The sequence below is a fragment of the Stegodyphus dumicola genome, chromosome 12, assembly GCF_044657685.1.
Source record: "Stegodyphus dumicola isolate Sdum_Otavi_A_Nest chromosome 12, ASM4465768v1".
Taxonomy (NCBI): domain Eukaryota; kingdom Metazoa; phylum Arthropoda; class Arachnida; order Araneae; family Eresidae; genus Stegodyphus; species Stegodyphus dumicola.
Genome location: NC_140779.1, coordinates 114,691,642 through 114,707,938, shown reverse-complemented (window position 1 = coordinate 114,707,938; position 16,297 = coordinate 114,691,642). Strand labels below are relative to the sequence as shown.

General features: G+C 34.3%; 1 protein-coding gene across 4 annotated transcripts in view; it reads left to right on the top strand.

Moving 5' to 3' along the window:
- Window positions 1–16,297, top strand: part of LOC118195722 (dynein regulatory complex subunit 4-like) — a 68,993-nt gene that overhangs the window by 26,606 nt on the left and 26,090 nt on the right. For all 4 annotated transcript variants that reach the window (XR_015038263.1, XM_085806825.1, XM_085806826.1 and 1 more), the window contains exons 4-5: window positions 10,753–10,959; window positions 14,740–15,000. Coding sequence is in view for 3 of the 4 variants with exons in the window: in XM_085806825.1 (XP_085662951.1) it covers window positions 10,753–10,959; window positions 14,740–15,000 (468 nt within the window). In the remaining variant the exon portion in view is untranslated. The remainder of the gene's footprint in view (window positions 1–10,752; window positions 10,960–14,739; window positions 15,001–16,297) is intronic.

Sequence of the window (16,297 nt, the reverse complement as noted above, 5' to 3'; positions counted from 1 at the left end):
CGGTTTATTATTTTTTGCAGACTGTAAGAGCAATATTATAAAAGTAAGCTTAAACTTTCGATTATATCAAATAGAATTTCCGATATATATTTGTTAATATGTAAAGGATCTAAAGCGAAAGTATGTTTTGAAATCCGAAATCTGTTTATCAATTTCACACTGCTCGGCGGGGGGAACGCCGCGGCGGGCGCGTAATGAATTGGAAGTTGATCTGTCAGCACTATCCTTATCTTCAGAGCAGATGTTTTTATTTTATTTGGCTTATAATTCCTTATCAAATGTAGTATTTCATCTCGATGTGCTCCGTCTTTGATATGATTTAAAACAAGTTCCTCGTCATTATAATTAGCTTCCGAGAGCAAAGAAAGTGACAGAGGTTATTGAAAACGAAAAAATTTCGATTGACAAATTTGTCAGTATTCTCGACACAGCAATTATAGGACTTAAACAGCGGAACTTTGTAACTGAACAAGAAATTATATCTGTTTAATAGAATTAAAGAGAAAGTATTATCACATGAAACAAAGCAAAACTTAAACAACTTACATTGAAAGAAATGTTTAATAAAGTAAACAAATAAATATTAAGCTTTTTCTTTTTGCAAATTTTGATACCCTGTAAGGATCTTAAGTTTTACTAATGTTTATTTTATTTTAAATCTTTACTATCACTTCTTATTTTCTACTTCCGGCCAGAATTATAAGCGGGAAGGAGTTTATGCAAAGTTGTCTGGCGAACGCCAAGTATTTAAGTGTGGCCTTTTTGCCAAGCAGAAGAGAGGAAGCAGTGAGTTCGAAGCAGGCCGCTTACCTTAGAAGTTACGCAGTTGCTACTTTGCCTTCCAGGCCAGAGGTTTTAATCCTCTTGATAAATTAAACGTATTGTAGTGTTCACAGTCTCTGTACTACATACGCTTCCTGTTATTATAAGGCCAATCTTATTCTAAAGTTAAATTAGAGTTTAGTTTTATTTTGATATCTTTTAAGTTAGACCCCGAGTGGAGGGTCATTGTATTCCGAAGTACGGAAGTCATTGTATATAAAGAAAAAATAAAGGGTTTTGTATACCCTTCGTCTGTATCCTGTCTACTTACTACAATTAGTGAACATAGCTTTAGTAAGCTCTCTGTTCTAGTCAGGTCATTGTATGTTTCCGAAGAAGGTTAGAAGAAACATTGAACCTGATAGTGGCGCCCGACGAAGAATAACCATGGCCGAGTTTCAAGAAGAACCTGTGCTGCCTGCAGAAACAGCTCAGAATCCAGAAATGCCAGCTGCCGCCCTGGAAGGATTTGGGTACATTGTCCAGACCATGCGCGCTTCGATGAAACCAGAAGCAACGTTTAATGGAAACTCACAGGTAACCAGTTTTTTGGAAAAATTGGATGACCACTTCATGCTCTACCCCGTGCACGAGTTTCAAAAAGTTACCTTAGCTACCAGCGCTTTGAGGGGCCAAGCGCTTAACTGGTTCAAATGTATCGGCAGAAGTCTCTTGGGTCAAGCAGGAAGTCCCACCTATACCTACGAAAATTTCAAGACTGCCCTACTAAAAGCCTTCCCTGTTGTAAGGGATCGTGCGAAATTAGAAACAGAACTTTTCAGTATATATCAACAAAGAATGGAAAACCTCTCGAGTTTTATTTTAAGAAAAATTCACGTTTTCAAGCTCTTGTATGGAAACCGTCCGGATCCTGAAATAATTCAAGTGATTTTGCCGAGGTTACTACCCCAAGTGCAAGACTTTATTGAATTACGAAATCCGACTACACTGGAAAAGTTATTTGAGCTAGCAATCCAGTTTGAAAGTAGAAGAACGGCGGACGTCGAAAGGAGACGCCAATATCAACAGCGAAACCAATTTGGTACGCCAAGACTACAGCAAACTCAAGCACATGGCTACGGAGAAAAAGCGAATCAGTGGGCAAGGAAACCCGAGCATTCAAAAACAGCCGGCGAAGGTCGACAGTTCAATAGCAACCCAGGAAAAAAGTCTCAAGGCCAGTGGAGAAAGAAGGAAAGCACCGAAAGGAAAAATAATTTAAACTAAAACGGATTTCTGCTGACGAGAGGGTGCGGAAATCCGAAGGCCACGAAAACCCCTCTTCCTACAAGTTAAATACAGTAATGGTGAAAAATTTAACTCTTCCGAAGATTGAAGTCTTGGTAAATAATATCCCGGCCACCGCACTCCTGGATACCGGCGCGCAGTGTTCCTGTGTGGCAGAAGTCTTTTTTAGAAAGTATTTTCGCAAATACCGCATATATAATGCGGATAATACAACAGTATTAGCGGCGCAAGGAGAACAATGTAAGTGCGTAGGTAAAGTACCTTTGTACATCCGTATCAAGGACGAACAAGTAAAGGTGATGTTTTTTATAGTAAAGAATTTGCAAGCACACTTAATACTAGGAATAGACTTTCTTTCAGACGCACAAGCTACACTGGATTTTAATGAAGCGTCTCTTAAGCTGACGATGAAACCAGTGCGTGTAGAAAAGGTTGAACCGCCAAGGTTAAATCTCGACCACCTGCCTAATGACGAGCAAGATAGAATCCGACAAGTGGTAAGTGAATTTGCTTCCTTATTTAGTGATATTCCAGGATTTACCCAGGTTACTAACCATAGTATTGACACCGGAGATGCATTGCCGGTTCGTCAAAAACCATACCGGTATGATAAGAATAAGGAAAAAATTATAGAATGGCATATTACCGATATGCTACGTAAAAAGATCATAACGCCTATCTCAAGTAGTTATGCTAGTCCGGTGGTTTTATGTAAGAAAAATAATGATTATCCTTTGGAGCATCCAAAAAGGTGGAGATTCGCTATTGATTACCGTAAATTAAATTCCATAACGAAATATCCGGTATATCCGTTACCGATTATAGAAGAAATTTTAAGGAACATAAAATCAACCAAATTTATGACAACTTTAGACTTAACGAATGGTTATTTTCAAATAGGGATCAGGCCTGAGGACGTGCCTAAGACTGCTTTTATAACCAAGTCTGGCACTTATGCATTTTTGCGAATGCCGTTTGGCCTTTCAGGCGCCCCAGCAACATTTCAGCGATGCATGGACATTGTGTTAAGACCTGTTCTCGGAAAGTCCACATTTATCTATTTAGACGATATCATTATTACTAGTGATAATCTAGACCAACATGTACAGGATTTAAGACAGGTGTTTTCTTTATTAAATGAGGCCGGTCTAAAAGTTAATGTCGAAAAATGCAAATTTGCAGCCCCTGAATTAAAATATTTAGGTTACAAAATATCGCAAAAAGGGATCGAGACAGATGAATCAAAAATAATCGCTGTACAAAAGTATCCGACTCCAAACACGGCAAAGAAGCTCTCTTCTTTTCTAGGACTTTGTTCATATTATAGGTCCTTTATAAAAGATTTTGCGGCTATCGCTGAGCCATTGTTAAAATTAAAAAGGAAAAAGGCAAGATTCTCGTGGACGGCCGAAGCCAATAGTGCTTTCGAAAAATTAAAACAAGCATTAACGCAAGCCCCTCTGTTGAAATTTCCTGAAAAGGATGAAAATTTAGAAATTTCAGCGGATGCTTCGGATTATGCGGTAGGAGCGGTACTTTCGCAAAATCAGCAGCCAGTGGCATTTTTTAGCCGAACTTTAAATCAAACACAAAGAAACTATTCCGCGACCGAGAGAGAGGCACTTGCAGTTCTGTTAGCAGTGCAAAAGTTCCGAGTCTATTTTGGAAAGGCGCCAATAACAGTATATTCTGATCATGCGGCGGTAACTAGATTGTACTCTGGGAAAAATTTATCCCCAAGGTTAATAAGATGGGCACTCAAGCTGCAAGAATATAATCTGGTAATCAAGCATACCCCCGGAAAGGAAAATATCGTAGCAGATGCCCTGTCACGAATTAAATTAGACGAACAGGGTAATACCGTAAAAGTTGCAATGCTGACAGCGTGTACAATAAATTCCCGAGAAACTGTAATAACCGAACTGGGTAAGGATCCTGAGTTTGGAAGTATTTATGAGTATTTGAAGGATCCTGAAAATTTTAGCCACCAAGATATTGTGGCGATAAGAAATAGGGCGGCCCATTACGAACTAATAGATGGTCTTTATTTTATACAAAAACTACGAATTCCAACAACGAATTTCAACCTGTTATCCCAGCTAGTCTTAGATTAAATATCCTGCAAGAGCTCCATGACAGCCCTTTAGCTTCTCATGCTGGTATTCGAAAAACTACTCAACGCGTACGCGAGGCAGTCTACTTTCCTGAACTGCAAAAGTTAACAAGGGCGTATGTCCAGTCCTGCCCAACATGTCAAGCCGTTAATTATATTAATTTCCGCCCGGCCGGGTTTCTAAATAGTATTAAATCCGAATTTCCAAATGAAATAATCGGCATCGATTTATTGGGCCCTTTCCCAAAAAGTCAGTTAAACAAAAGTCGCTATCTCCTTGTTATAGTTGATCATTTTAGTAAATGGACCGAAATTGTTCCCTTAAAACGAGCCTCCATGAAATTAGTTACCGATTCTATTTTAAATAAATATATTTTAAAATACGGGGCGCCCCTAAAAGTTATATCGGATAATGGTCCTCAATTTGTAAGTAATATATTTGAAGACATGTGCCAAAAACTGGGCATACGTCATTTAAAAATGGTCCCGTATCGGCCGCAATCAAATATAGCGGAACGGGTCAACAGAAATATAGTGAAAATTATCCGTAGTTATGTTAAAAATTTTCATAAAAGCTGGGATAACTATGTCAATGAATTTGCTTTCGCCCTTAGGACCGCAAAACATGATACAACGGGCAAAACTCCTGCTGAGTTATTTCTAGGCAGAAAGGTTATAACACCGTTAGATAAACTATTTTATGTGCAACAAAGAGCCCAGAATTTAAAATGGGTGATATAGAAAAACTAATAAAAGAAGCAAAAAAGAATACGGAAGTAGCACAAAGAAAACAAAAATTGTATTATGACTTGAAACGACGGGGAGTAACTTATAAAGTAGGGGATGAAGTACTAAAAATTAAGCATTCACTTTCTTCAGCACCAGAAGATAAAACTGCCAAATTTTTTTCACGCTTTGAAGGACCATATGTTATAGAAAAAATAACTCACGCTGTTGTAGTGTTAAAGGCAAGAAATGGTGAAACCTGTTCCGCAAATATGGATCAAATCAAGCCCTACTTCGATCGTAATAAAATGCAAATCTTTTCAGATCTTTTGCAGGATCCGGTACGGCAGACACCGCAGGTACAAGTTCCAGAGGTGGGAAAACGACAAGTACAAGGGCAAGCCAATGAGAGACAGAAGCAAGTGAAAAGAAAATTGCCCCGCGGAAAAATTGAAGGTACAAAGAAAAAGAAGCCGTTCCACCGTCCAAAAAACAGAGTTCACGAACACCCCCAGAATGAAGAAGGGAGAAGGACGACGTATGTGGAAAAGACCGGGAGAAAGGACGGCAACTATAACCCAGCTGTGAAACGGAAGATTGACTCATCCGACAGAACTCTCCGCAGCAAAAGTCGCCGAACTGCGGAAGGGCCATCAGCGGCGGAGGAAAAAGTACAAGAAAAATTTGAACGGCCAACAACGAGGTCCAAGCAGGATCACGACAGAAGTTTCCCGGTTCCACCAAGACCAGCTGCCTTCAAACGGCCAAGACCACAAGCAGAGGACAGAAGGAAGATGTTCAAGGGTGGCCGTAGTGGTGAAAAACGGAAGCTTCCAGAGGAAAGCACTGAAGGGCGAGCCCGTACAAGAAGGAGGATCAACCAAGCTACGGTCTGCAGCACCTTTAGAGACTGGGCCCAGAAAAGGATGTCTGAATATTACAAAGATAAGTAAAATTTTATGTTACTTTACAAACTTAAGTTAATCTTTCATTCTTACTGCAAGTGGCAGATTTCAAGAAGTTTTACCTCATGCGAGTTCTACCTTTATCGCCAAAAGGGCGAGAAATGAGTTGTGACCGATTTTCTTATTATGTTTTTCAATTACTCGCGCGTAAAACTAAAGTTGATGTATAATAGCGTTGTATAAAGACTTAAATATTGTAAAAAGTTATTGTATAAATTTTATTTAAAACATTCTAACAAGAAAGAAGTTTTAGTCTGAAAGACTTTTTGAAATGTAGTATTATTTCAATGTAGAAAGAATTGGCACTTGCTTTGAAAAGAATAGAAGTTAACAATGTACTACTAATGTATGTTTTCAAATGTGTAAAATTAACGGCATCTTGATATGTTCTTCTATACATGTGAACTGTTATTTTGAATGTTTAGAAATACTGTGATATGGTAAAAGTGAAAGTAATGTTAAAAAATTTGTTATTCGTGTGACTGTAAAGATTAAATCATGGTGAATATGTGTTAAAGGTTGAATGATGTAGTTAGGCTCTCTGACGCTACACTTTAGAGTTAGCCACTTTCAGAATAGTACCTCAGGGTCTAGAGTTGAAATTAGGGTGTGTTAAGAGGTCTCGTATGTTGAATTTTAACACGTTAGTGTTTTGATTGTAGGAGGAAGTGTTGAACACATAGACAGAAACACATTCGTGTTTGGTGTTTTTACAACACATGTCAGAGAGCACGGGGAGAGATAATTAAAATAGTCATGAATGAAATAAGAATGTTAAGAAAAGTATATTCTATATGTTATTTGCAATGTCATTCTGTAACATTTCATTAAACTAGTTTTCCTTCCAGATCTCTGGAAGGAACCAGAATTGAATAAAGCTCCTGTTTTGATGCAGTACAGATGAAAAAGAAAAAAGATTGTTGTATATTCCGGGAGCTGCTATTGTAACAAATTTCTTTCTTTTAAAATTTTCTAGTTTCTAGCTAAGTTATGATTGTAAAAGGTTGGCCTCGCGTTAGTTTCTAGAGCTAAAAGTTTTCAACAAGGTCGTTTTAGACCTCAGTTTCAAACTAATTAACTCTGGCGGGAAGTATGTAAGGATCTTAAGTTTTACTAACGTTTATTTTATTTTAAATCTTTACTATCACTTCTTATTTTCTACTTCCGGCCAGAATTATAAGCGTGAAGGAGTTTATGCAAAGTTGTCTGGCGAACGCCAAGTATTTAAGTGTGGCCTTTTTGCCAAGCAGAAGAGAGGAAGCCGTGAGTTCGAAGCAGGCCGCTTACCTTAGAAGTTACGCAGTTGCTACTTTGCCTTCCAGGCCAGAGGTTTTAATCCTCTTGATAAATTAAACGTATTGTAGTGTTCACAGTCTCTGTGCTACATACGCTTCCTGTTATTATAAGGCCAATCTTATTCTAAAGTTAAATTAGAGTTTAGTTTTATTTTGATATCTTTTAAGTTAGACCCCGAGTGGAGGGTCATTGTATTCCAAAGTACGGAAGTCATTGTATATAAAGAAAAAAAATAAAGGGTTTTGTATACCCTTCGTCTGTATCCTGTCTACTTACTACAATTAGTGAACATAGCTTTAGTAAGCTCTCTGTTCTAGTCAGGTCATTGTATGTTTCCGAAGAAGGTTAGAAGAAACATTGAACCTGATAACCCTTTAGATCATAATTGTTCTTTATTTCATAAATTACGGTTTCATATTTTTAATTTTAGAATTTCTGCATGCCATCTTATGAGATTTAAACAGATGATCTATAATCCGGAATCGCCAAAGTCCCGACGAGTCTAGGTTAATGACTTTTGACTGTATATGAAAAAAAAAAGTAATTTTAGACATCTGAAAGCAACTGAATTTTCTCTAAATTATATTTGAAACAAAACCTTGCAAATCAGATGAGAATTTCTGCTTTGTGAGTGAGAGCACACGTATCCAGAAACGTCGTTCTCCAGTTCTTCAATGGGTATCGAGCTCCACTGCATCTGGTATAAATTAGCCAATGAGCACAAAGCAAGCTCAAGGCTGTTATTTGGATGTTCTTTAGTTACTTCGTTCTTCTTGTCCTGAGTTGTGTGAGTACACGTGCCTGCGGGAAATAGTTTTAGAAATTATCATCTTTTGTTATGTTTGCGAGAAAGGTGAAATACTCGTGTACAGGTCAAAAATCGTACACAGTTGATTTTCCTTCCAATATTTCCTCAAGGAAATGTAATAAATTTGCGAGGTTTACCGTCTGTCTTTGCGATTTTTCGATTTCACTTGGTGGAAGGGCAGATGTTCTCAAGCATGTGCGTACACAAAGACACAAGGACAACATGAGTTGTTTTGAAAAAAAAAAAAACAAAAAATTAAAATTTGCATCGTCGGAAACAAAGGACCAAAAAGTTATTAATGTAAAATGTCTGTTCTCTGCCTTTTTACTGGAGCACAACCTGCCACTGACTGCATCAGATCACGCTGCAGCTTTATTTAGAAAAATGTTTCCCGGTAGTGAAATTGCAGAGAAATACTCAAGTGCAAGGACCAAAACAGGTGCAATTGTTAAAAAAATGGGTTTGAAAAATAAATCTTCAATTATTGATTGCGTTAAAAAAGCTCCGTTCTGCCTCTCTACGGATGGAAGCAATAATATCGATTCAAAACTATATCCAATTGTTGTTTCTTTTTTTAATCCAGAGTCTTCAGAAATTGAGTGCAGTTTACTTTCTGTCCCCACTTTAGAAGGACATTCGACAGACTTTAATATAGCATAGCTAATTATTAAAACTTTAAAAGAAAATGCAGTCCCTCTGGATAATTGCTTAGCACTTATCCAGAGGGCATAATGCACCAGTAATGGTAGGCTTGAAGACTGAAATATTCAAGAGGTTTATCTTTGTGTGTTGGATGTTTTGTTTCAATATATCTACGAAGAAGTTATGGTTTTAAACTGCTGTTGGCAACAACTTTGTTACATATAACACAAAGCGGTTTAGGTTCCGACTCATCCCCAGTAAAATGAAAACCCAATTGTAGATAGTCGCTTTCATATTTTCACTTTTTCCCTTTTCTATCATCATTTCCTTTGTTTTTCGTCTGGTGAAACGGTACCTCACTACAGCTTTCAGTACTATCATGTCTCGTTTCTAAACGGCCCGTTTTTAACCATCGATCCGTAATAAAAATAAGCTATAATAATAATTAAATTAATAATTATTAAATCATTTACACGAGAACTTGACAGTCGCAGTATCACTATCACTCAAGCTTTACAAGTGGTAAGCCTATGTATGAACGTCGACAGACAGACAAACAAAATAGACAGTTAATACAACACTACTCTCCCAGTTCCCGGTTGTGAACAAGTATGTAATTCTAAAATCTGTAGTAAACTGCCTTAATTTGATATTTATTTCCAATTGTATTGTAAAAAAAAATTTTACATAGAAAGGAAAACTGCTGCAATGATTTTAAATATAAAGCAGAACATGATACTAATCACATTGATAAAATGTTTTAAATATAAATAAATGTTTGTAATAAAAGGAGAATAGTATTTGATTACTTGAATAAGAGGAATAAATTATAATGTATAAAATTGTTGATATAATTTGATATTGATGAAGTAATTTTGAGAAACAAATAAGAAAAAAAGAAATGAAAATATTGAAATTTATTATAGATTTCTTAACAAACAGGCAGCGAAAATTCTGTTTTACAACAGACGGTTTACGGTGTGTTCTTTAATTTTTTTTCCCTTTTGATTTTAATAGCATTTTAAAAAATCCGCCATTGCAATATTATTTTCACAAACCGCCGGTTTGGAATCACTGCTCTACACCATCAACACTATCGAAAGTATATGGGGTGTAATAAAAAGTGATTTTCAAAAGAAATGCCACCGATGGTTCATCACTATGGAGGATATTTTTGTTCTTATTTTTGTGAATTAATTCTGTGTGCTATACACTGAAGACACAGAAATTTCTAAGCAAAGTAAGTCGATATTTTGTCCAGATTAGATTACATACATGTGTTTTCTTTTTATGTTGTTTTCTTGTTTTATTTTGGTTTAAAATGCAGTTTATCGAGATTATAATTTTTTATGTTTTGGAGGCCATTTTACATGCAAGGGCATTGCACGTAAACAGGAATGACACAAAAAAAATCGCCAAGTTTCAAACATCATGAGTGAGTAAGTTATATTAGCACATGTTACTATCTTCTGAGAAATTAAAGACAACAATTTGCATAAATTTTCAAGCTGTTTTTCTTTTCCTCCTTTTTTTCCTGTCTATTTTTTTTAAGTCAATGACATTTTAAAAGTCATTTTAGATTTTATAGTGTACTAAAATATCAGTTTATATTTAGTATTGTAATTAAATATTAATGTGCAATAGCAATATAATTGTTCATTTTAATGAAATTTTATAGTACAGTCGCATTCTGTATATTCTGTCTTTGTCTACTCAATGGGTTATCAAAACATAATTCATAATAGAAACTATTTTTCTTATCATTTCCTTATTCTATGCTCTTTTAAATATATTATCCATATTGCTTCCATTGGTAGCAGTTCTTATTATAGATCAGTCTTTATTTTTTTACGAAAGAACTGCACTGTAATAAGTAAGTGTAAAATGTCAAACATCACATGTAATTATGCCTTCCCCCCCCTAAGTTTGTAATACAATGCTATTCATTTTTCAGGTGGTCTATTTAAATAACTAATTTTCAGTAAATGTGTTATTTGATATACTGTTATTGTCTGCCATTTGTGTTGAATTATCTGGAATATACTATATTTAAATTTGGGTCCAAATTAAAATTTGGAAAGCAATTTAATATATAACAGATTTTTTTTTTTTTTCTTTTTTTAATCATTTAGCTGTACAAACAAAAAATGAAGCATATTATGTTTGAGTGTGAGCAACTTGTGAATGAAAAAATAGCAGAAAAAATGGTGGAAAAATTAGCTTTAGAAGAAGCATATAAAACTGAAGTTGATTGCTTGGAAAATGATATAAAGAGGCTAAAAGGAGAGATTTTGCAGCTCAAAACTGAACATAATGATGCTATCTTTAATCAAAAATTGGTATTTTTTTTTTTTTTAAATATTTCTACTTATTTATTTGTCTACATTTATTTCCTTGAAGTTTTAATTAATGTAATTGAAAACAGTTTTTATTTAATATGATTTTTGTGTTGAAATTTCATACCATGAGTTTTATGCTTTTTATGTAAGAGAGTAAATGTTTAATTATTTTCATGTTTGATTTAAACTGTCTATTGGAGAAATTCTGTTGCATCTCTGTGTAATCAAAATAATGTTCGGTTATTTCAAAAACTATTTAATTCTTTGTGAATTTACTTTGCTTTATGTAACATACAATTCTCATTTATAGTTCCTCACTTCCAAAGATGAACACTTACAGTTCCAGATGATCATAAAAATAGTTACCTTAGAAAATAGGACTGCAGGAGACACTACTTAATATGACTGTGGTTAATATTATCACTCGGATATTCTTATCAAATTGCCAAAGTTCAACTTGTTTATATATGGTGCATTGTGATCAACAAGTTAATTAACATGACCAAAATATGAAAGTTTGAACTTTTTAAATTGTAGAATTCAACAAATTAAAGATAAAATCAGCAAGTAAAGTCAAAATACAGCATGGAAATTGCCAAATGGCAAAGAGAAATGTCTCCTTGTAAAGGAATAATTCAATGAATAACTTGATTTAAGTCAACCATATATAAACTTAAAAATGTGTATACTACTATGTATAAACTACTTTCCAACTGGATTAAAAAGTTTAATAAAATTGAATTCTAGATGAACTTGCTTTTTGGGCCGAAAACTTCTTTGCTGTGTTTTGAGCTTTAAATTTTTGTGAATCTAGCAAGTTCTCAGTTTTTTAATGTGTTTAATCCCTTTTATCATACAGATTAGTAAAAAGAGTAATGATCTATGAGATCAGGTCGACTTTTTAGGCCCCTTTGACTAGTTCACAAAAATGAATCAAGAGAATGATGTTCTTAAATGTAATGTTTCTCAACTCTTTTTATTCAAGATTCTAGGCAACCGTAAAGATATATGCAAATCAAAGCAAAATCAAAATGTAAATATGAAACAGATGCATAGTGGAAAAGATCACAATTTTGAGAAAGCACTAAAGCTTTGGTTTACAAATGTTTGTGAAAACGATGTGGAAGTTAATGCTGCATTGATGCAGTAGAATGAAAAATTAGCTGTAAAAGATAAGTGGTATTAATTAATATTAGGGGTACAGCATCAATAAAATAATTGCCAAAATTATTACAAATACTCAACATGAACTTTTGCATAACAGCTCTAAACAATCCATTTTTAATAATTTTCTTCCTAATTAAAATGCCATGAAAATGTCTATATGTTTCTAGTTACATTCATATCAAATTAGTTTAACTTCATAGATAACATGAAAGACATTTCTTTCTTATCGTTTAATATTACCATTTGGTAAATGTTATCAAAATACACTCATGTCCATAAATTAAGGATAATGCAAAATCAGGCAAAGGAAGAGTTAGAAGCAAAACAAATTTGACTTATTTGTAAAGCTTATTTATTAAACAAAAGGTAAAGAGCAAAAAAAGATGCTATATGTTTGATGTTATTAAAAAAAAAATTAGCGATTTTTTTCTCCCTGGAGCAAATTACAAAAAAAAAAAACCTATTTACAAAAAACCAATATTACATGGTTGGTATGATTGTTAATACATTGTATGTCTCCCAGACGATGCAATACAGTTCGTACAATGCCTAAGCATGCTGAGTATCAAATTATCAATCTGATCTTGGGGGATATTACACCACTCAAAAAGCAATGCTCTCCGAAGTTCCGGTAGACATGTAGGAGGAGGTTGACGGCTGCAACTCGTAGGCCAAGCGTGTCCCACACGTGCTCTACTGGATTCAAGTCCGGTGAGAATGCTGGCCAGCCCATACGGGTGATATACTCCGATTGAAGGCATTCGCTTACGATGTTTGCACGGTGGGGACGGGCGTTGTCATCCATAAACACAAATTGTGCGCCTATGGCGCCCCAAAACAAACGTACATGTTGTTCCAGAATGACGTCCCAATAGATTTGGCTTGTCATGGTTCCAATTTGAACATGCAGGTCAGTTCTGGAACCCGGAATAATTCCACCCCAAACGAGCACTCCTGCACCACCGTAACAGTGTTGTTCAATGATGTTTTCTTGGTGGTAACGGGTACCTGGAGCTCTACATATGAAAGTCCGGCGAGAATCAGACTGCAAGCTAAACCTGGACTCATCGGAAAACATCACACAAACCCTCTGTTGCAGTGTCCACAATGCATGCTTTCTACTCCAGGCTAACCGCAGGCGACAGTGAGTTGCAGTAAGTGGAACGCATCTGACAGGTCTTCAAGCATATAGACCAATTTGCCCTAAGCATCTGTACACGGTCTGCGTTGAAATTGTTGTACAAGTGGGTGAAGAGAGATGACGAGATAGGTCTGAGGCTGTGCTTAGCCTGTTTCTTTTGGCAGTAACTGCCAAATAGCGGTCCTCATTCGACATTGTAACTCTGGGGAGACCTGTGCTGTAACATCTACTTACATTACCATCATCTTGGAATCGTTGCCAAAGCCAGGAGATGACACTCTGGGCAATTCCAAGTTCGTCTGATACTTCCAGTTGGGTACACCCACATTCCAGACGGCCAATAATTCTACCACGTAAAAAATCATCCAAATGCGTTCTTTGTGTCATAACTATTCGGTTATTGCACTGAAATGCTTATAAAGCACCTAGGAACAATTTTACTTCTTTGCCTGTATTCCTTATATATCACTCTCTTACACTCTCATCATTGTGACGTACCATCGGTGTCATCTGGTTACTTACTGGAATTTGCATATAATTCTTGAAGATGTGTGTAGTGATTTTACAGGTGATATATTTATTTTAGAGTTCGATTTCCGCGTGACTCCGAATTGTCCTTAATTTATGGACATAAGTGTAGTTGTGGACAAATATGATCACATAAGCACTGTCTTATACATAAGAGCATTATGTAATTATGTTCTCAGAAATACTGGTCACTTTCTGAAGCTATTCCTCAAAAACAGGTTAGCATTGTATTCACAGTTTTAAGTTATTTTCCTTTTATCCATTTTGTCCCCCATCATTTTATTATTATTATTATTATTTTTACTCATTCTTTGACTGAAGGCTTTATTTACAGCTGATTTCATAAAATTGTTTAACACTAATAGTTTAACCTCATTTTGATATCTTGTGAGATGGTCTTCCTGTGCAGGCATTTAAATCATTTTTTTAATAATTTTCAAAATTGTTAGACTTTTATTCAAAACTGAAGTTTCTCTGTTGCTGTGTTTTAAATTATGCAGCTAATATTTTATAGCTGCCATATTTCTAAAATATGCATTTTGTGTTAGAAAAGTATAATTTAGAAGCATAAGTTTCAAATTCCTGTTTGTAGAAATTTTAAACTCAAACTATTTGTTATAAAATTCAAATTTTATAGCACTTCTAAAATCAATAATTTTGCTGATTTTTACCTTAAAAAATTTTATTAGTGTTTTAAAAAAACTTTCTGTTTCAATTTCATTTATAGAAGACCTATGTAAAAATTTTAATTTCATATATCCTTGCTGAAATGCCAAAATTACCAGAGTTTAAAAACCTACATTTTTTCCTTCATTTTCTAAACTAAAATCATGAGCTTTTCGTAAACTATATATTATAGTTGTGCAGTGTTTTTATATATATATATATATTCTGTGTGATGCTATGCTGATCTATTTATTATTAACTGCCATTTATATTTTTAGGAACAGGAAAAAGAAAAACAGGCATTACATCAATATTATCAGAAAGAAATTAATTTAATAAAAAATGAAAAAGTGATTGAAATTAAGAAAATTGGTCTTGAGTTAGACTTGCAAAGAAGACAAGCAATAGAAGAAATTGAAAAACAAAAGGACTGTCATATGAAGCAACTTATTCAAGCACATGAAAATCTGACTGAGAAAATGAAAAATTACTACAATGATATTATTAAGAATGATATTTTATTAATTAAATCTTTAAAAGTAAGTTCAAGTTTATGACCTATTGGTTTTTAAAAAATCAGAAACAATTTCATTTAATGCCTAGTTTTTTTGTTTTTTGTTTTTTTTTAATTTATATTGCACTTTTTCTTGTTTTTGTAGATTTTGGATTTTAAAACCTGATTTTGCACTTTGGGTAAGCATGTGCACTTTTAACTTTCCTTCTGCATTAACTACATAATTCAAATGTTATGTTGCAAATATTATATTTGATGAACATAAATTTATGTGTTTGTTGCAAAATGTTCTATTATAATTTGATCTTCTTTTTTATTCTTTCATTTTTTATTTTATCTGAAAAGTAAAATAAAAGTTTTGTCAAGAATTAGCATATCAGGTAATGATACATTCTTGGTGTCTTAAATTATGCCCTGTTCAGTAACATGTATGTCAATTCAGTATAAATATAGTTTCAAAATTAAAGAAATTTAGAATTTTATCGAAATAAATAATATTGTTGAGTAAGCTATTTATTTGTCTTTAACTTATGAGAATATTGTATTTCATTCTGAAAGTTATGATTTTAGGAAAATGCATTTAAATGTAGAGTGTTTCTTTCTTATGGTTTGCTGAAGAGCTGACATTCATGCAGTCACTGAATACACTAGCTTCCAAAATTCCTATCTTCCACTTAAGTACACTAGGTTCCAAAAATTAAGCATGTAATGCAAATTAGCAGTTTTCAAAAGCATAGTTGAACTTCAGTGACTAAAAATCGCTATGGATATAGATGGCAGTATGCAAATATCGTATGTTGCAGTTGATCATGAACATATGCTAATTAGATGATTGTTAAAGATGCCAGTATTCTGAAGGGTTTGAGAATCATTTTAATGCTGATATTTATCAACATTTAAATGACCTTCTCAAACCAAAACACTGTGAAAGTGTTAATAATTTTTTATGATATTCATGTTTTTATGGCTAAAGAAGACAAATGACAGATAATTAGTACTCACATGCTGCTGGACACATTGAAACAGTCAAAGATGTTGCTCTTTTCTTTAGCACTCATCACTTGGTAATTTCTCGAACATGAAAAGAATTTCAAACATGTCATAAAGTTGGCTGGAGACTTGTGCTCATTTGACTAGTGTTACTACCTCTTCTATAGATCAGTATATTGCTATAATATTTGATCAAAAATGTCACTATTTTCTTTAGCATTAATCATTTGGTAATTTCTCAAATGTGAAAAAAATTTCAAATATCATATATTCCGATGTATAATGTGCACTTTTAATATAAATAAGATTGAAATATTAACAGATGCACGTTA